Source organism: Pantherophis guttatus, chromosome 3, assembly GCF_059756535.1.
Source record: "Pantherophis guttatus breed Tessera chromosome 3, ASM5975653v1, whole genome shotgun sequence".
Lineage (NCBI taxonomy): Eukaryota > Metazoa > Chordata > Lepidosauria > Squamata > Colubridae > Pantherophis > Pantherophis guttatus.
Window position 1 is genome coordinate 189201785 of NC_142065.1, and position 20217 is coordinate 189222001.

At 37.0% G+C, this 20217-nt stretch overlaps 1 protein-coding gene across 1 annotated transcript in view; it reads left to right on the forward strand.

The window, feature by feature from the left end:
- Positions 1 to 16651, forward strand: part of POP1 (POP1 ribonuclease P/MRP subunit) — a 24064-nt gene extending 7413 nt beyond the window's left edge. The window contains exons 8-16 of the mRNA XM_034422499.3: positions 464 to 714; positions 810 to 903; positions 1540 to 1651; positions 2549 to 2665; positions 7834 to 7946; positions 9609 to 9800; positions 11062 to 11216; positions 12297 to 12620; positions 15248 to 16651. Of these exons, the coding sequence (XP_034278390.2) occupies positions 464 to 714; positions 810 to 903; positions 1540 to 1651; positions 2549 to 2665; positions 7834 to 7946; positions 9609 to 9800; positions 11062 to 11216; positions 12297 to 12620; positions 15248 to 15902 (2013 nt within the window). The 3' untranslated portion in view covers positions 15903 to 16651. The remainder of the gene's footprint in view (positions 1 to 463; positions 715 to 809; positions 904 to 1539; positions 1652 to 2548; positions 2666 to 7833; positions 7947 to 9608; positions 9801 to 11061; positions 11217 to 12296; positions 12621 to 15247) is intronic.
- The last annotated feature ends 3566 nt before the right edge of the window (positions 16652 to 20217 follow it).

Below are 20217 nucleotides of genomic sequence, written 5' to 3' on the forward strand. Positions count from 1 at the left end.
AAGGATGTGCACATGAAAGCGGTTGAGAATAGTTATGAATAAGCACAGTCACCACACAGATACACTGAGTCGTGTTATAGTTTATATTCAGGAAAAATAAAGCACAGTCCAATAAACAAAGTCTTCCTACCAGTCGTATTAATCATACACAGTAAACAGTTCTTCTGGAGTTGCAAACAATAAGACAGTAAGTCAGACAGAGATATCAGAGAGCAAAAACAACAAGGAGAACAAGCCATGTTTCTAGCTCCCTCTTAAGGACATTGGCAACAGAGCTAGCCAATCAGGACACAGTCTGCTGCAATACAGCAGTCTTAAAGCTATACAATACAGTACACTGCAAACATACATTGATGGTTTATATATTGCCAACCCAACAAGTTAGGTAATAGTCATATTCCTAACAGATACATTAAAGGTGGTTCTCAGATTTATAAGTTCTTTTTTCCCTGCTTCTCTGTAGAGCATCCTTGCTGAATTAAAATCAGTCTTCCAGTGTTCTGAGTCTGTGGAAACCTGTAAGCCTGAACCAGTGGTTACTTTTTCACAAGAGGAAGATAAAATGAAGATTCCTGAACATGTTGGCCAAAAACGAAAAAGGAAAGATAAAGCAGGAGAAACAGTTGTCCCAGTGAAAAAGATTATTGGTGATGGAACCAGAGATCCAAACCAACCGTATTGCTGGTCATCACAAACTACTGGAATTACCATAAGGTAAATGTAGATCATGGCTAACTTTTCATGACTGTTTGCAAATTTAAGCTATTTAAATTGCCTTAACAGTTACATAGATTTCTTACCTCTTTCAGTGACTTGACAATGGAGATTCTCCGATATCGTTTGATAGGTCCCCTCTCACATTGCGTCCTTACAGAGGCACTGAAAGTTGCATTTGTTCATACAGTAAGTAAATCAGTAATTTCAGTAGTTTTTTTCTTTTATGTTCAAGATACTATTCAGTTATGATAGTCAAATGCTACAATTCAGCATTGTATATCCCTAATTATAATTGTTGTATTATGGAAGCACAAGCCTTCACAAATTGTTTCAAGAGCTCTATGTTATTTCAGATTATCTGTCATGCTTCCGGTAGAGGATAATGCATCGTATAACACGGTGAACTCTTGACCACTGTTTTTCAACCTTCGCAGCTTGAAAATGATTTCAACTTCTAAGATTTCCTAGCCAGGGGAATTGTTGGCTGGGGAATTCTGGGAGTTTAAGTCTGCACAGCTTCAAACTGCCAGGATTAAGAAACAGTGTTCTAAAGTTTCTATTTAAAATCTGCATTTCAGGTTCAAAGGACTTTTTTCAGTATCACATTTTTTTTTATAACTTGGGAAGTGAATATTTACTGCTTTCCTTTATCATGTGCATGATAAAGGCCCATGGATTTTGTAATGCGATATGGCCAGACCAGTACTTTTGCTCATATACTCATATGCTTCCTAGCTCTTTGTATCAGAGAGAGGAACTAATTTTATTAGCTGATTATATTTTCTGTATTATTCCTCTGATCATTATTCTTCTGATCACTAGAACCTGGATCCTACAGATCCTGAAATCAACAGTTGGTGGGTAGAAAATTGCAAAAATCCTGATTGGGTATCTCGCCATCATCGTCAAGAGTCCAACTTTGAAACAATGCAAGGTAAAGTCTAATAGTATTCCTTATGCTTTCTTTCTGTGGGTGAAGCCATTAGTGATTTCTAACATTATTAAGACAGCTCCATGTGGAGTGCATTATAGCAGTCTACACGAGATGGCATAAGTGGCAAGGAGCAAGATCTCATGATTGAGAAAAACCTGAGGTCTAAGATAAAGCTGTGCAAGGGCCATCCTAGCTATATCTGCGATTTAAGGCAGATGTCAGCATTCCAGAAAACCCCCAACTCCAATTAAAAACTCTGAAGCAAGCATTTTCTCAAAGTTCTATTTATTAGAGTGGTATACTGGCACATCTGGGAAAATCTGAATCTGAGAGTTCCTTGTTTTCCCTCAGTAAATCAAAATCCCCCAAACCATCCCCTCACTCATCAGTTGATCACATGCTCCAATCACCATCCGTCCCATCTCGAGTTAGCACTCCAACTACTCCTTCTCCAGATGCAGGATTGTCCTGACCTTGACCGAAAGGAAGAGTGCTATTTTGCCTAAAGACAATCCCTCTACTAAATCCTCCCTCCTATTTTCCCACACATGAGAAGGTGGCAGCATGGAAGCTTCCGGCCTAATATAGCTTCCAAAGCTGACAACAGGAACTGTGAATTTAGAGGGATTCCTAGATTATGAACTGATTTCTCGAATCAAAAGCCTTCCACACTTTAAGCCACTCTATCGCTGGGATTGAGCCTCTCTTTTGAAACAATTGAACTGCAGAATAATTGGGATTACTGTTTTGGGTTTAATTTTGGGGAAAAATCGTCAATCTCACAGCAAGGAGAAAGTGACATCTATTCTTCATCTTTTGCTAGGTACTATTCATCTATGTAATGTAAAGTTGACAAAAGTTTATTTTTAAAGTTTCACCTGCTTTGTATGTTTTAAGGTTTAGCTTCCTCAGACATTCCATCAGGTACTGTACTGGGTTTGACTGTTGGGGATCCTCGAGTGAATTTACCAAAAAAGAGATCGAAAGCCATGCCAAATCCAGCAAAATACCAAGGTAACGTATCATGTCCATAATGTAAGAAAACCAAACCTATATTATATCAGTTTATGTGTTTTTAAAAATTGCCATGGGACATCTTAAGACTTGGAATTCAACTAGATGTGTCCAGGCCAATAAGCATTATGTAGAAAATAGAGTGGTGAAGAAGGGGTGTGGCACCAAACTGGTCTTGTGCTCAATGGAAGCCTCTGTTAAACGATACAGATGATCCAGGTTCGAATCCTGGCGAGGCCAACGGGTGCCATCACCCAAGATAATAACTCTTTGTTTCTATCTGTTTAAATTATTCCAGAAATAGATATTTTAAGAGAAGTCTTAAGAGTTCCTGGCAGACACTGCTTGCTTCGCTGTTGAAACTTTTTCTTTTTATAATCAGAGTAATAATCATAGGCTGATAATTGCAAGTTGTAGCTTGGAATTGGATTCTTAAGATTATGAGTTCACTTTTATCCATTTACTTGCTCGCAGTAGCTCACAGTTTTTTAGTAGCGCTTCTGCATTTTGCCATCTGTCTTCCTAAAGGTATCTCTACATTACTTGATATAGGTAATTGATAATCAAACCCAATAATACAGTTAAAATTGCAATGCAATCATAAAGATTGAAGGAACCATTAAGGCTATCATGTCCAGCCGTCTGCTCAGTGCAGGAATAGCTGAGGATCCCAACTTGATGGCAGTCTAGGTTGTGTTAAAAGTCATGTAACCTACTTTTCCAGCATGCTGGCTGGGGAATTCTGGGAATTGAATTCCACATGTCTTAAAATTGCAAGCTTGAGAAATCTTGGTTTACAATGTGAAACTGCTCTTAATAGTTCAGAAGCTTTTTTCCCCCGTAACATTCTACTGGAATCAGTTTTCTTACATCTTGGATTACAAACTTTTTAAATTTGGAACCTGCAATTTGTTCCCCCATCCAGCTAGAAGGGCAGAACATTTTCACCTGTTTTTAGGGGTTTTCAGGTTTTTAAGTATGAGAAGGAGTGAAATCCTCTGGAAGGCAAACAACTACTATTTCTACTTTTTAAAAAAAATTCTCCCAATTCAGACTATCAGAACAGTCAAATTCTAATGGTTTTGAGTCTGAGTGGAGGAAATTTGAGGGTATAAATTGGAGTGGCTTGGTTACCTATTTATTGTTCAAGACAAAAGCACTAGGAAAATCTTGCCTTTTGCTGCCACGTATTAGCTGACTGATTTGAGACCTCAGCAAGGCTGCAGCAGGCCCTGTGTTATCCAACTTGGTTGATCTTAAACTATTATTCCATTTTCTTTCCTGTAAAATGATAAGATAACAGACCCTTGGCATCTTCATGATACCATTTCGGGTATTAAAAATTCTAGCAAAGCCCTCTTCAGTTTTCTCATTCCTGGTTCCTTCAATCTTTCATTTAGAGCACTTTGTTTCTAGTCTCCAAATCATCTGAATTACTATTCTTTGAATCTATTCCAGTTTGTCTGAATCTTTTTTAAACTGTGGTGCCCAGAGCTGGACACAGTACTTGAGGTGGGTTCTAACCAATGCCGAATAAATTATGAATCTCACTTTCAAGAATTGGAAATTGTACTTCTATGACTGTGGCCTACATTAGAATTTGCTCTTTTTGCAACTTACTTTGTTATTCAATCGTCGTTCATTAACCACTATTCCAAATTCTTTTTCACAAGTGACATTATCAAGCCAAGCATCCTCAGTCCTAGACTTGTGTATTTGATTTCTCTTTCCTAAGTAAAGACTTGGCGTTTGGCTCTATCATCCATTACAGGTAGTCCTCAAGTTATGACAGTAATGGGGCTTGCCCATTACAGTTGTAACAATCATTTTATGAGTGTTCTTGTGATGTTCATTAAATGAACCCATGATTTGCTTTGGTATGGTTTTGCCAAAAACTGAAATTGACAATTTTTGGCAAAGCTGTTGTAAAACATGGTTGCATGACCATGGGACACTGTAAACAACTTTAACTGTGGCTCTGTTGCCATATTTCTGAAGTGTGGTCAAATGACCATGGGTAAGACTGCAGCCATCAGAAATTCGGATCCAAGTTGCAAGTGCCCCTTTTCAGGTAGGTTATAACTTCATAATTAGTGACTGGTTGTAAATCAAGGGTTACCTGTATTTCAGTCTGTTTCTCCAATCACCAAGATTATTTTAAATTTTATTTGTTCCTTCTGGAGTACTAACTATCCCACTTTGTTTGTATCGCCTCTAATTCTGGTAAGCATTTTGCCCATCTCCGTCTCCAAAATCATTAATAAAAATACAGGAACCTGACTCACAGCCACATTGCATTGAGCTCTTCTTGAGCCTGATTTTTGACTCTTCTTTGTATCTCTTCAATTGTCATGCACCCGAGCCCATATCGAACTACCATATTTTTTGGAGTATAAAACGCACCTTTTTCCCCCCAAAAAGAGGGTGAAAATCTGGGTGTGTCTTATACTCCGAATGTAGCCCCCCCCCAGCTTCTCAAACGAAGGTTTCAGAAATGAAACCCCTAAACAGAGCTTCAGAAAAGAAGCCTCCAAACAGAGCTTCAAAAAAAAAAAAGCCCCCAAACAGAGCTTCAGAAAAAAAAAGCCCCCAAACAGAGCTTCAGAAAAGAAGCCCGCAAACAGAGCTTTAGAGGCTTTTTTTTTTTTCTGAAGCTCTGTTTTGGAGGCTTTCAGAGGCAGAAAAAAAAGTAAAAAAAAGCACGGCACAGAGCTCACAACCAAGGAACCTGTTGCTAAAATTCACCTCTGGAAACAGCTGATTGGGGGTATTCCAGAAGGCCGATCCACCTGTCAATCAGCTTTTTTCTTACTTTCCTCCCCAAAAATTAAGGTGCGTCTCATACTCCGGTAGGTCTTATACTCTGAAAAATACAGTAGTTTGCTCATCCTAATTTTGTGCAGTATTTTGTCAAATGATTTTCTGAAATTAAGGTATTACAGCATCCCTGCAATCTACTGAAGAACTTACCTAAACCAAAAATGAAACAAATGCAACAAGACATGTTTTTGATGATTCATGCAGATTTTTATTAAAACCTATGTACTGATCGATTCCTTTATTGTCTTAGAATTTTCTGAGATACACTGTCAGACTGATTGGTCTGTGGCTTTTCAGTTGTTTTCTGTTTTTTAAGATAGGGACAACATTTGCTCTCCTCCAGTCATCTGATTTCACTCACTCTCCATCTTTTTGCACAGAAGCTTTCTTAGCTCCCTCATCTGGTACCCTTCAACTGGAAAAAGCAAGGATGAACACTTGATTTTTTCTATAGCAAACATCTATATTGCTTCCAGCAGCACTGGCCAGATGCAGCTTGCATTATGAAACCTTCCTTGCTAACTTTCAGCGTTGCCCAGTAAAGTGTGTTTGATCCATTTGTCTAAAGTCTGATCCTGATTGATCCAGAACCTACACCTGTTCTAATTACCTAGTCTCTAAATGCACTGGGAACTGTTGCATATTTAATGTCAGAAAGTCTGTATCTTAACTTAGTATGAGACAATTATGGATGCATCAGTTTTTTGCAAGACTGGTGTGACTCAGCCTGGCTGCATTTAAAAATTTAACCTATATTCTGTTTTGGGAGAATGTATTAGTATATACTAGCAGGCAGCCATTCAATCTGTGATTTATGATAGAAGAATAAAGGCAAGAAAAAGAAAGTCTTAAATGCACATATTTCTCTAATGCAATGGTTCTTAACCTGAGATGAATTGTCCCCAAGAAGGTAATTTGGGCATACAGTATCCTTGGTTAATGGAGCCATTTGTAATTGCTTGTTTGTGAGTTGAGGATCCAGTTTGGAATCTGTTTTATGGGTTGGTGAGACAATGTACACTGCTCAAAAAAATAAAGGGAACACAAGCAGAAGATATCCGAGATTTGAATGAATGAAATAGCCTTATTAAATACTTTGTTCGTTACATACAGTAGTTTTGTGTTCCCTTTAGTTGTTTGAGCAGTGTATAAACTACTGTATGTAAAGAACAAAGTATTTAATAAGGCTATTTCATTCATTCAGATCTCGGATGTCTTCTGCTTCTGTTCCCTTTATTTTTTTGAGCAGTATATTTATTCTAGACTGGAAAAAAGGGCTAATTGAAAGCTGTGGTGGTGCAGTGGTTATAGTGCAGTATGGCAGGCAAACTCTGCCCACAACCTGGAGTTCAATCCTAATGGGGCTCAAGGTTGACTCAGCCTTCCATCCTTCTGAGGTTGGTAAAATGACCCAGATCGTTGGGGGCAATATGCAAATAATGCTTCTTCCTTATAAATCACCCGAGGAGTGCTGTAAAACGCCATGGTGTGTTTTTATATAAGCCTAAATGCTATTGCTAAATGGGCCAAACAGCTTTAGAACCATTGTTCTAATCTAAAGAATGCTTGCAAGGTTGGGTTTTATTTATTTATTTATTTATTAGTTCGATTTATATGCCGCCCTTCTCTGGAGACTAAGGGCGGCTTACAATGCATTAAGCAATAGCTTTCATACTTTTGTATATACCTGCTTAGTAGGGCTTTTGGCTCCCCCTAAGCGGTGTTCTTTTTTATACAAAGTCAGCTTATTGCCCCCACAATCCGGATCCTCATTTTACCTACCTCAAAAGGATGGAAGGCTGAGTCAACCTTGAGTGTGGTGAGATTTGAACTTGCAGTAATTGCAGGCAGCTGGCAACTAAGTGCTACTTTAACAGCACTTAGTCCACTGTGCCAGCAAGGCTCTTAAGTTTTGGACACAACTTCTGAGTATCTGTAAATCACAGTTGAAGTATTTAAAAATTCTCTTAATGACAGAGTATTCAATTTGACTATGCAATTAGGAAAATTGTCTTCATATCTTAAAAGTTGAAGGCCAAAGAGTCAGTACTTTACTGGATAAAGCTAAAACTTAAGTCACAATTTCCCATTTTATAGCTGCAATTAAAAGCGTTATGTAAAATATGTTCTAACTTTAGAGTGCATGGTAATTAAGATGTCAGTTCTACAGAATCCTGAAAAGTTTTTGTGGAATTAATGAGGAATATATTAATGAGGAATCTTGTAGAAATACATATATTAGAATTATTTCTCCCAGCTACTAACTAATTTGAATACCCTTCTTCTTGTACAATATAATGGTAGCCTTTCCACAATGACAAAATTTTCTTTTTTATCTTTTCTTTTAGAAGATAAAGTTAAACAACTGATGTTAGAAGGTGTATCTGAAGAATGTGCTCAGAGTTTTCTTTGGGACTCCAATGTCCGTAAGAGCGTCACAGACCATAAAATGTCAGAACAGGTAGTTTTCACTATATTAACAAACCCCATTCCTAAATCTCTATGTTTATGTAAAAAATTATAAGCTGAATTTTTTCCTAGGCCATTTGCATTTATGTCCAGGGGTGTTGCTGTAATAGATCGGTGAACTTGGATTGAAAAAAAAATGCACTAAAAATCTTGCCTGGTCCACAAGCTTTCCTTGGGTGAATGAACTTGTGGTTTTTTTAGCTCCTAAAATCCTATGTGAGTCTGTTTTTAGGTGGGAAACACACCAAAGTTGTTATAATGCCATTCATGTGTGACATGGCTTGGTTCAATTTGCACGTTGTCCCACTTTCTGTGGGTCTTTCGTATCTTCCACAACATTAAATACTGATTGATACCTGCAATGTCTAGTAACATGCTTATAAATCAAAAATTTATGTTGTATTTTACATGTTGCGGAGGCTGTTTTACTAAGTTATAGGATGATGTCCTTTCAAGAATTAAGCTGCTCCTCTAATCAGTTGGTAAACCTCCATCAACAAGAACTATTTCTGCTCATTTAAATAAAAAAATTACGCTCCTTCTGTCTTGCCTCTGCGAACACAAATAATACATATAGGACATCTAGGCAGTACAGATAACTAGATCCCTACCTGCTGAGCTACAACATCTCATGTTCTCCCTTCTATGTTTATGTTAACATGAAAACTTCATATGACAAAGGACAGTTATATTCATTGGAGGACTGCCATGGATGGCAACTATATTCCAACCATACATTTGCAGTATATTATTCCCTTTGTCTCTCATTCATTTATATTTTGCAGTCCTCGTACAGGTAGTCCTCAACCTATGACCACAAATGAGCCCAACATTTCTGTTCTTAAATGAGACATTTGTTAAATGATTTTTCCCATTATAGGTCTTTTCTTGCCACCATTGTTAAGTGAATTACTGCAGTTGTTAAGTTAGTAACATGCTTGTTAAGTGAATCTGGCTTCCCCATTGATTTTGCTTGTCAGAAGGTCACAAAAGGTGATCACATGACCCCAGGACACTTTAACCATCATAAATAGGAGTCAGTGGCCAAGCGTTTGAATTTTGATGTTGTGATCATGAGATGCTGCGATGGTTGTAAAAGTGTGCCAAATGTTCATAAGTCACTTTTATTGATGTCATCGTAACATTGTACGGTCACTACATGAAAGGTTGTAAGTTGAGGACTATCTGTACTAACTACACTGTGTAATTCTGGGAGTTGCAGTTCTCAACATATCACAAGAAGGTTAGGGAAGGCTGCTCCAGCCAAACCAACATAAAAACATTTGTAAGTGCCCTGTTTTTAGCCACAATGCAAATGTTATAATAAAACCTGCTGATTTTATTTTCATACAATGTAGCTGCTAATCAGTATTGGTTCCCAGAAAATACAGTTCTGCTTTATTTTTCTGCTCCAAGTTCTGCTTTAACTTCAGCATCTCATAGGGGTATCTATGATATTCAGTATCTCTTAAGAAATTGCAAGGAGGCCAGAGGCAAATGAAGATTTGTGTGCTCGCCTGCCACTTCAGCGGCCTGGTTCCTGCAGCCTGGTAATGGCCCCTGATTTACAGCTCACCATAACAAGCTTTGACTTATTTTTGAAATATCATTTAATCCAAACTTCACAGCACTTTGTCCTCCTTTTTCGTCCCAGGATTTGAATCATCTGAGAAGTAAACTTTTGGTCCCAGGATCACATCTTGATTTGGGTCTGCGAGAATCCAAGATTCCTATACTTCTGGTTCAGCAGCCTGGAAAATTGCTTGGAGATGATCGATTGGGATGGGGAAGTGGCTGGGATATTTATCTGCCCAAAGGTTGGGGCATGGCCTTCTGGCTGCCTTTTGTAAGTGATGTTTCAAAGTGAAATAAGGAGAAATTAACATAGGTTATGTATTGTATAAGCTCAGGATGCTTGATGCTCCAAGAAGAGTTTCCTTTATATTTTCCGTTGAAAGTTCGTATCTACTTTTATATATGAGTGTAACTTCTTTTCCAATTTTTTTGTGAAAACAAAAGGAAGTACAGTCTAACTTGCATTCATGCATATATTTATTTCCTTGAATCAGGTTCTGCTCCTTTTTCCACAGAAAAATATAGGGTAACTTTAAGTTACAGATGTCTTGTAAAAATTCTTTACATTCAAAGTCTATTTTCTTGAAAAATTGTGAGTGAATTCAAAAGTTATTTTTATAATATACAACATATACACAATGCAAATATTTATTGGCAAGCTATTTCTCTGGATACCCATATTTGCAAATATGTTAGTAAATAACAATTGTGATTTTTCCCATAAGATACAAAAGAGCTTCTGTATTTCTTTATCTCATCCATGGTTGCATATAGATATTGTAGTGTAAGTATTGTAGTGGAGAAAACCTAAAAGTGCAGAAATACAACTCCAAAGTAGCAACAGATATAAATCTAGAATAACTGTTTTTAATTTAAATGCAGCATTTTAAATGTAAATAATTGTACTTAAGAATGTAAGTAAACTGAACATGTGAAAAAAAAAAATTCACGTCATTTTTTAACCTTTGCCCATGGAACATACCATATTTTTCCGAGTATAAGATACACTGGAGTATAAGACGCACCTTAGATTTTGGGGAGGAAAATAAGAAAAAAGCTGATTGACAGGTGGATGGCTTCCCAGAATACCCCCGATCAGCTGTTTCCAGAGGTAAATTTTAGCAACAGGTTCCTTTGTTGTCAGCTCTGTGCCTTGCTTTTTTTTCTGCCTCTGAAACTCCATTTCAGAAAAAAACTTTTTTCCTGCCTCTGAAAGCCTCCGAAACTGAGCTTCAGAAAAAAAGCCTCTGAAGCTCTGTTTGGGGGCTTCTTTTCTGAAGCTTCATTTCTGATGCTTTTTTCAGCCTCTGAAACCTCCGTTTGAGAAGCTGGGCAGGGCTACATTCAGAGTATAAGACGCACCCAGATTTCACCCTCTTTTTTGTGGGAAAAAGGTGCGTCTTATACTCCAAAAAATACGGTAGGTAAGAAAACCAAAAGGGAAGGCATTTTGTTGACACCATATAAACTGAATGAGAATAATTTTTTTATCTTACCAGCATCCAAGACCATGTCATTGTCTTGCCTTGTAGATATATCAAGGTGCAAGAGTCGGTGGCTTACAAGAAGCTTTGAAGCACTCCCTGTATAAGGGGACACCCCATGTTCCTCATGATTATCCAGACTGTCCTGCTGGTAGCCAGTTTGCAAGAGAACTAGAGGAGAATCTCCTTGAGAAGTTTAAAAGGTAAACATCTCACTGAGATGTCGCGATCAACAAATCTGCTCCTGCGATATGCAGTAGCATTTTATTACTTTGTGTGCACTGGAGGAATGATGGTGATGCTTATATTTTTTTCCCTTCCAAATAAAGATCCCTAAAGGGGGGTAAAGATAAAATAAATGTAGACAGGCATATTATGGATGGTATCGTGATTACATTTATTAGGAAATTAGTGTCTAAAATGTGCTCATTTCCAATAAGTAGCTGCAATTCAATTTTTTCCTAGTTTGTGAGTGCATGGAAGCCCACCCTTGAAGCTATTTGGGGATTTTTAGAAGTAGTCTGTTGAGAACCATATGATGCGGACATAATTCCTTTTATATTTGCAGAATTTATTTGAGTGTGTAAAGTAGCCACTTGAGAGTTTATCTCTATATTTTTATGATAGAGTCATAGATACTAGTGTGCCAGGACATCTAGATTCAGCAGCTGTTGGGATCAGAGATGATTTAGAATGAGCCGTAGTAGTAAGGAGTGGATTCATTCTGGAAATATCTTAACATGAATTGGAAGTATTGTAACGTGAAAGCCAGCTCAGTGATGGGAAAATGAAGTCTCACTGTTCATCGCAGAACTGATATGTTGAAAAATGTCCAGTGTTAATAAAGCTTCTGATTTTATCAGGTACCTGCATGAACATGAACAATTATTTTATATGATCTGATATACATGCAAACCAGGGATGAAATCTACTTACCTTCCATACCGGTTCGGAAGCACATGTGCCATGTGCACTTGCTCACTTCACTTATACGCACGCACATGCGCAGAAGGTAAAAAAACATTATTTCCTGGTTAAAACCAGGAAGTAATGACACCTGGGTGATGATCGCTACCGGATTGCCGAACCACAGGGAAAAATCGCTACCGGATCAGGAAATCCAGTCCAATCCGGGAGCATTTCACCCCTGATGCAAACATGTATGTTGCAGCTCAGTATGTAACTGAAAAGGAAAACAATTTTTAAAATATGCTTTTGTAGGAATAAATAATTTCATACTGTATTTGCTTTGCTGCTAAATAGAAAATATTTTTTTATCATAGGCGGCCTCCTGCAAAAAGAGCCAATTATATTAAACATGGGACATTGGCTCCATTCCTCTGTCCATGGGATAAACTCACACAGGATTGGGAGACTAGATACAAGTTCACGCAGATATCAGCTTTGGACAGGGAAGATTGTGTGTCTGAAGAACACGTCCTTGGTGGTCCCAGCTCTACAACAAGTACGGTAGATGCGCCAACAAGCAAAGCAGACCAGCAAATAGATACATCCTGTCAAATTATGCAGACAGAAAATGAAGAAAAGGTAGTAGATCCATGCAAAACAGACGAGGTCATTTCAAGTCAGGCCTTCTGTATTCTCAGGTATGTAAAACAAATGTGTGCCTTGTCAATCACTCTTGGGTAATTAACTTACAAGCAATGTGAATCCCTGCAGTGCATTTGTCTTGAAAGAAAAACTAGATATAGAGCAAATCATCATCTTCAGGATACAGAATTTTCACTTTAGCCAAGGTAGATCTTTCTGCTTACTGATTTTTTTTTTAATTTGATTTATATGCCGCCCTTCTCCGTAGACTCAGGGCGGCTTACAATGCGTTAAGCAGTAGCCTTCATACTTTTGTATATTTATACAAAGTCAGTTTATTGCCCCCATAATCTGGGTCCTCGTTTTACCTACCTTAGAAAGGATGGAAGGCTGAGTCAACCTTGAGCCTGGTGAGATTTGAACTTGCAGTAATTGCAGGCAGCAGATGTAAGTGGATGTTAATAACAGTGCTTTAGTCTGCTGAGCCACCAGAGCTCTTTTTCTTCAGTTGCTTGAATTACAGGAACTGGTTGTAAAATGTTGTCAATACAGTACAATTGTTGAGTTTCTGCATCTCTCTGCCATTCCTTATGCACATAAAGAAATACTTTAGGATGGAATGTCAGCAGCAAAAACTACATACTCTTTGCTACTCCTTAGATATTTTAAAGGTTGAGCATGCCAAACTTGCACCCATCCGGTTTACTAAATTCAAACATATAGTTAGAAACATGAACTTCATTTGTGCAAAAAGCAAATAATATTATTTTGTCATTTACCGTGTATGTTAGTATAGTACAGAGTATAGTATATTTACCATGTGTGCATGTATGTTAGTATAGTACAGAGGAAAACAACATGCAGGTCACATAGAGCCCTGCATTTCCCACATTTGCCACCTCCAAGCCCCTTAGGGTGAAGCAGCTGGAGGTTGATGGAGGAAGGGCCCAACATCACAAAGGATTCACTCTAGACATTGATCCAGAAATTAATATTTTTGCCCAGCATATTGTGTGAACCCAGAGTATATGTTGATCTGTTAATAATTAGTAATAATAATCCTGCAATAATACCTTTAACACCATCAAACCAGAACATCTTTCTATCCTAGGTCCTTAGGAAGGACATGATAGGTGGGTAATAATGCCAGCTCCAGTCTAAACATCTGGCTGATTGTACAACCAATCATAATAATACAGTAGTAGTTATATTTTACGCTTCATGGTACATAGTGTCCTTTCCTCATTTCCCACACAACAACCATTTTATGAGATAGTTGGACTAAGAGTAAATGGCCCAAAATCTTCTAGTGAGCTTCTGTGCCTCAGGGTGAAATCACTCTCCCTGGTCCTGAATAAACCCAGACAATTAAATTACCGTATTTTTCAGAGTATAAGATGCACTTCCCCCCTCCCAAAGAGGGTGAAAATTTGGATGCGTCTTATACACCAAATGTAGCCCTGCCCACCCACTGGCCCCGAACCTTTGACTTCTGCCTCCCAGCAGAGAGCAAGCAGCAAACAGCAAGCAGTCCATTTCAGCTTCAGCACAGCCTGATTAGCACAAGCAGTTGATTGTGGGTTGGATTGGCCTCCCGACTCTCAGCTGTTTCAGGCTGCAGGGATTGCCATTGCCTATTGCCCCAGGCCTCTTGCTGCAAGGAGGCAAATTGCTGGAGGCAGATTTTTTTTTTTCTTGTGCTAGTCAGGCTGTGATGAAAATGAAAATGAAACTAAAGCAGTCTGTTTGCTGTTTGCTGCAACGAGGCAAATTGCTGGCAGGCAGAGGCAGATTTTTTTTTCTATTGTTTTCTTCCCCAAAAAAGATAGGTGCGTCTTATACTCCAAAAAATATGGTAATTCATAAGTCTTGGTTTAGTTAACAATAGGTCTCAGCAAGTTAAAAAAAAAATCAATGAAATATTTTAAACTTTGAACAAATTCTGAAGTCAAAATAAATACAGTTCACACGTATGCAAACTTAGAAAGTTCAGAAGTAATGTAACAATCTTTTATGAATAGCAACAGCACTTAGACTTATATACTGCTCCATAGTGCTTTACACCACAGCACTCTCTGAGCAGTTTACAATGTCAATGTATTTTCCCCAACAATCTGGGTCCGCATTTTACTGACCTTGGAAGTAGGGAAGGCTGAGTCAACTTTGAACTGATCAGAATCAAACTCTTGGTAGGTGGGTAGAGTTAGCCTGCAATACTGCATTCTAACCACCGCACCACCACAGCTCTTATGACTATCTCATACAATGAATTAAATTATCTTGAGTGCTCATCCTTTTATTTTATTATTTTGTAGCCAATTGGCATCACTCAATCAAAAGAAAGAAGTGTTGATGGAGTATAGAGCACCTAGAAAAAGAAAAACACTTTACATTTTATTACGTTTAAGTGCAGTTCATGCGCCACTCAATCTCCCACAAGGTTTTAAATAATTTAATATATTTGGGTATAAATGCTATACATGAGAATACATGTATTTGTATGTCTAGGAAGAAGAAAAATACAATGAAAGAGAAGGTGGAAACGTGGAATAAATTATTATAGAAAAACATGACTGAGTATTTGATTAGAGTCTGAACTGGGAGCATTCCATTCGAAAGTTTTTAATGTTTCACTTTTTTTCCATAAACTAGAAAAATATAATCTATTGTATCCTTTCAACAGGACCAGAAAATTATTAAGGCAAATATCATTTTGGTGTCATCCTACATCTGGCAAAAGGCGGTACCGACAGCATCGTGCTTCCAAGGTGAATGAGAAAGAACTAGCTGAAGATACCCTAATGTGTATTAATCAACATTATCCCAGAGCCCTAGTATGGGTGAGCTTGTCTCTCCTCAGAAAAGGAAATCCTGAATTGCACACAATGATTTGCATTCCAGAAAAGGATGACTTGCTTCAGCTCGACAAAGATCAGCATTTTTGTGGCCCTCAGGAACCTAAGCACAAGGACCAATTTAAAAACAAGCTCTCGAAACGAAAGGGAAGAAGAAAGAAAGCGAATGATGGGAAGGTAACAGAAAAGAGTGCCTTGAAACCCATGAATGTAATAGCAGACATACCGGAAGGCCTAGTTTTGGGGTTGTGGCCTCACCCTCTACCAGATGTTGTATCTCACTGCTCCAGAGTTCTCTTAGGCTTTGTCACTCAAGGGGACTTCTCATTGGCCTCTGGTTGTGGCGAAGCTCTTGGCTTTGTAAGTCTGACAGGTTTGCTGCAAATGTTGATCGATCAGCCGGCAGACAAGAAGGGGCTTGTTCTGTTGAGAAATCCAGATTCATTACAGTACAGATTTGCTAGGCTTAGTGTTGAAGTTTAATTTGCCTTGAACTTCAGTATAACATTTAAGGGCACTAAAGAAAATGTGCAGTAAACACACACAGTTTCCCTCATTTAAACTCAAGCCTTCCAAAAACGAATGCCATCTTTGTTTATATGTAACACGAAACAGGCTTTAAAAACCTGTGTTCATGGTTGATTCAAGTACCCATTTCCATTATTCAGGGGGATATAAATTTTCTGAAAATGTATACATACATTTAAAAGTTGCTTTAAAAGCAACTGGCATTCACTGTATGTTTAAACAAGGAGTTCCTCCCCATTGCCTGAAACTGCTAGCTTTGACACTTTAAATAATATCCTTTTGAATATATTGCTGGAGCTGGCAGTGGATTATGGACGCCATGTAGGAGCGTTCTACCCGAAAATAGCACGATGGTACAATATTACTTTCCATGCTTTGTCTGAATCTGACACGACATTGAATGAAACCCAAATTAATAAAGCTATAGACTGCTAACTGCATGAAGGATTGGGCTACCCATTTTAGCCTTGGCTGTTCTGAGCAAATTATACTTATGTAGTTATTTTCTCCTCTGGAGAAGTCTTCACAATGTTCAAGAGAAGGTAATTTGCCTTCTCTTTCCAACTGTGCCGTTTTTCATGATTGGAAGGTGGAATTACATTACTTTGCCTCAAAGGCGTACTGTTTTGATGGTAATGAGAAGTACCATTCACCAGTCAGCATATTAGAATGTTTTAAAGGCAATAAACATTCCTACAACAGAAGATTAGTGTTTGTGTCTGTGTCTATATGTGTTGTATTTGAATTTTCACATGAAAATAAATTGTGAAGTTTTCCTCTTCCCTCTCAGGATGGCTCTGTTACTTGGTATAGAAATGTTTGAATTTCTTATGTGATTTCAAATTGTTGAATTCAGATCTTAAATAATATTTGAGTTTTTGTTTAAGATGTAGTAGAATTACTAATAACATGCATGTGTGTCTGAAGATTTGAATCAAACCATAATGGAAAATATATAGTAGTGGCACTGTTGCATTTTAACTGCCAAAAAGAATGAAAGAAACCCTTCTATGATGTTGGGAATTTAAGTCTTACTTGAATCATAAGCTTTATTTTATATTAAGATGGATAACAACAGATATGCATGGACTCTTGGTTTTAAATATTTACATTCACTTTGATGGATTTAACTTTTTTGGCCTTGATCTTCCTTTGATGAAAGAGCCACTTTTTCAAACAATGTTCAGCTATTTTTTAGTATAATTCTGTAAGGACATGTTTTTTTCATTGACAACACAAATGTTAAGACAGTACATGAAACAGATGTATCTTGCTCTCTATTTTAAGATTCTGTTAAATATTTTATTATTTAAATAGCAGAAATTTCGTTTAAATAGTTAGCACTTTTTGTAAAAAGTTCAAATTTTTTTTTTAAAAAAAATACAAGATAAGTAAGCTTCCAAGCTTTGAGCTTGAAAAAAAACAGATTTACTTATGTTTTTTTCCAAGAGTTTGTAGTGATTTATATGGCCCTCTCCTTTTTTCTGTGTAGCAACAATTTGTTACAAGAGGAAACGGTTGGCTGGATTCCAGTATTCTGCTAAGCCATAACAGTTTTGCTTGGTTTTGACTTCCGTGCTCTATAAATTGTGGTTTATTGCTAAAGTGTGTGAACCTAGTTGTGCATTGATCAGTGAACCATGGTTTAGAAAGTGTAATGTGTCCAACATGTGAACCATTGAGTGATGGACTATTGGTTTAAGGACAAACAGTGGCTGAATTGCATTTTGAACATTTTGCCCAGACTTGAGGTTGGTTCCTTCAAATGTATTGGATTTCAATTTCTCCAATTTTCAAGCTGTTTCAGAATTAGGTTAATTTAAATCCCTCACATCCCAAGAGAATCAACTAGGGAAGGCTGCTAGGGTAGCCATGCCTATATTCCATAAGTTGAATCAAGAGTTTTTACTGTTTGAGCTAAAGGTATTGTTTCTTCATATTTTACTTGCAATTTTAAAAGATATGCAGATATTTTAAATCACTTGTATAATTTAAAACTGTGCTATAAGATAGACTTTAAATGTAGGCTAAAGCTTGTAACCAAATAAATGCATTCTAGGAAGAAATTAACAATGGTCTTTTCCAGAGTCCAATTTTCAAAAAGCTTTTAGTACAATTATTATCTATTAAATAGCTGCTTTATTTTTTTTAAAAAAATGTATTTTTCTAAGTAACCAACTTCTCTATGTAGTTCGTTTCTTTCACGGTTTCCTCTTCCAGTTTATACCGTAATAGAAATTTGTATATTTAACTAATTAGTTTTTGTTCATTCTTTAACAGAATGTCAAAGTCAGTTAGTTCTAATTTGATCCGTTTTCCTCTCCTCAATATATTTTGACCTTATTTGTAGGTATGACCACCATTGTATTTCCCTACCTAAGTCCTGTTCCAATTCGCGTTTTGCTTTTAGAGTTCCCCCTTCATTAACAATATCCCTATATCTAATAATTTTGGACCAGTCTACTAAATTTGGGTGTGTTAATATTGCTTTTGGGGAGATCCAGGACGGTACTCCTATATAGTGATGTTTCTTAATTTTGTTCCTAATTACAGTGAGTAATTGTTACGAGTGAGTTCCTAATTACATGTCTTTTGAAGTATCCATGAGTGCTCTGTTTCCCCCCCCCCAGAAATGCGTGCCACCCTACATGAAGATCGTATCCCTCTAATATTAAGAGTCTTTTATTTTCTAATTCTATCCACTCCTTTATCCAGACTAAGCCAGCTGCTTGGTAATAGGTCTCCCAGTCCGGGAAGGCTATTCCTCCTCTGTCTCTTGTGTCTTGTAATACTTTTAATCTGATTCTGGCTTTCTTCCCTTGCCAAATAAATTTTGTAGTCATTCTGTTTAATAAATCAATCTATTTAGTTCGTAGAAGGATATTTCTCCTTGTGATAAACCTGTCACAATTCTATAGACAACAATATAAATGAGAACATTAATTATACTAATTTAACATGTTTTGCATTAACAATATCATAGATAGTTGCAAGGTGGTATTTGGTAGAAACTAAAATATTTTTTTTCCTCCTTTTTACAAAAGTGGCAAGAAGGTGTTTAGTGCACTTTCATGCATGTATAGTTAATTCTTCCAATACTGAAACAGGCCACAAGATGTCCCCATAGGAAAAACAATGCCCTGCAGAGTATTTTTGCCTCTCATAAGTTTGTAGGCAAATGAATCAAAAAGATGCATGCAAATAAATCTTTTTTAGATACTTTAAAAGTGTGTTTCTTATAGTAACAATGATTGCATTCAATTAATATTCCATATTTCATTTTACTCACTAATGGTCCTTTCCTTCTTTCTTTCAACTTAGGACACCTTTTTTCACTTATTGGCATGTACTCAGAATACACTGAGATAATAAATCAAGAGCAGTCAGTTATTAGATTTTTAATTTACTACCTTAAAATAATTTTCTAAGGCCTACTGCTAAATTTTTCCCTTTTTCCCTAGCCAATTCTCAATGCAGGAATGGATGACTTGAAGTAAAGGAAACAGTGAAGGCAAGATAAAGAATAGGGTTGTTTTCCCCGTTTCTCATCTCTTTCCTATTCGTTGCATTTATTCCGTTAGCTTCCTTTTCCCAAAACTGTTCTTCTTCAAGTATGTTATAATTTATATCATCTCAAGCGAGCTTCCAGCCTGCTTTATACTTCTTCTTAATTGAAAAGTCTGATTAAAGATATACAGAAAGAAGTTAATTCATGTAAACTTTTTCTGCAAATGTTCGCTGCATTTTTGTTGCAATTTAGTGCTGACTCACATTTTTGCAACCCAGATATGGTTGTCCTATCTCTTTGATTTCAAAAGGTTGATTCCAAAATCGATAAAATATAAATATATGAGTGCTAATATGGGCCAGTAATGATTTATAGATTTAGGCCAAGGAAGCCTAAATCTATACATATAAGGAAAAAAACTAAGTACCTTGTGCAGCTTAATTGTAAAGTCTCTATTAGTTCACATTAAGGATTCCTATTCTTTTAGCTCATGTAGCAAGATGATTCAGTTGTGGGTAAACTGTTGAGATTTTTTTTAAAATGCATCTTTTTCTGGGCCTGAGCATTAGCTCTGATCTCAGACAAGTATATGAAGTTAAGGATAAATGTATTTAAATTTCTTTAACTTTATTTTCCAAATGTTCTTTGGAATCTGTTCAGAAGTCTATTTTCTTTCTCCATAAAGTATATGCAGTAATATAACTACAAACGCTGTAAAGTTTCCAAACAACCATTAAGTACACATCATTATTTTTTTTAAAA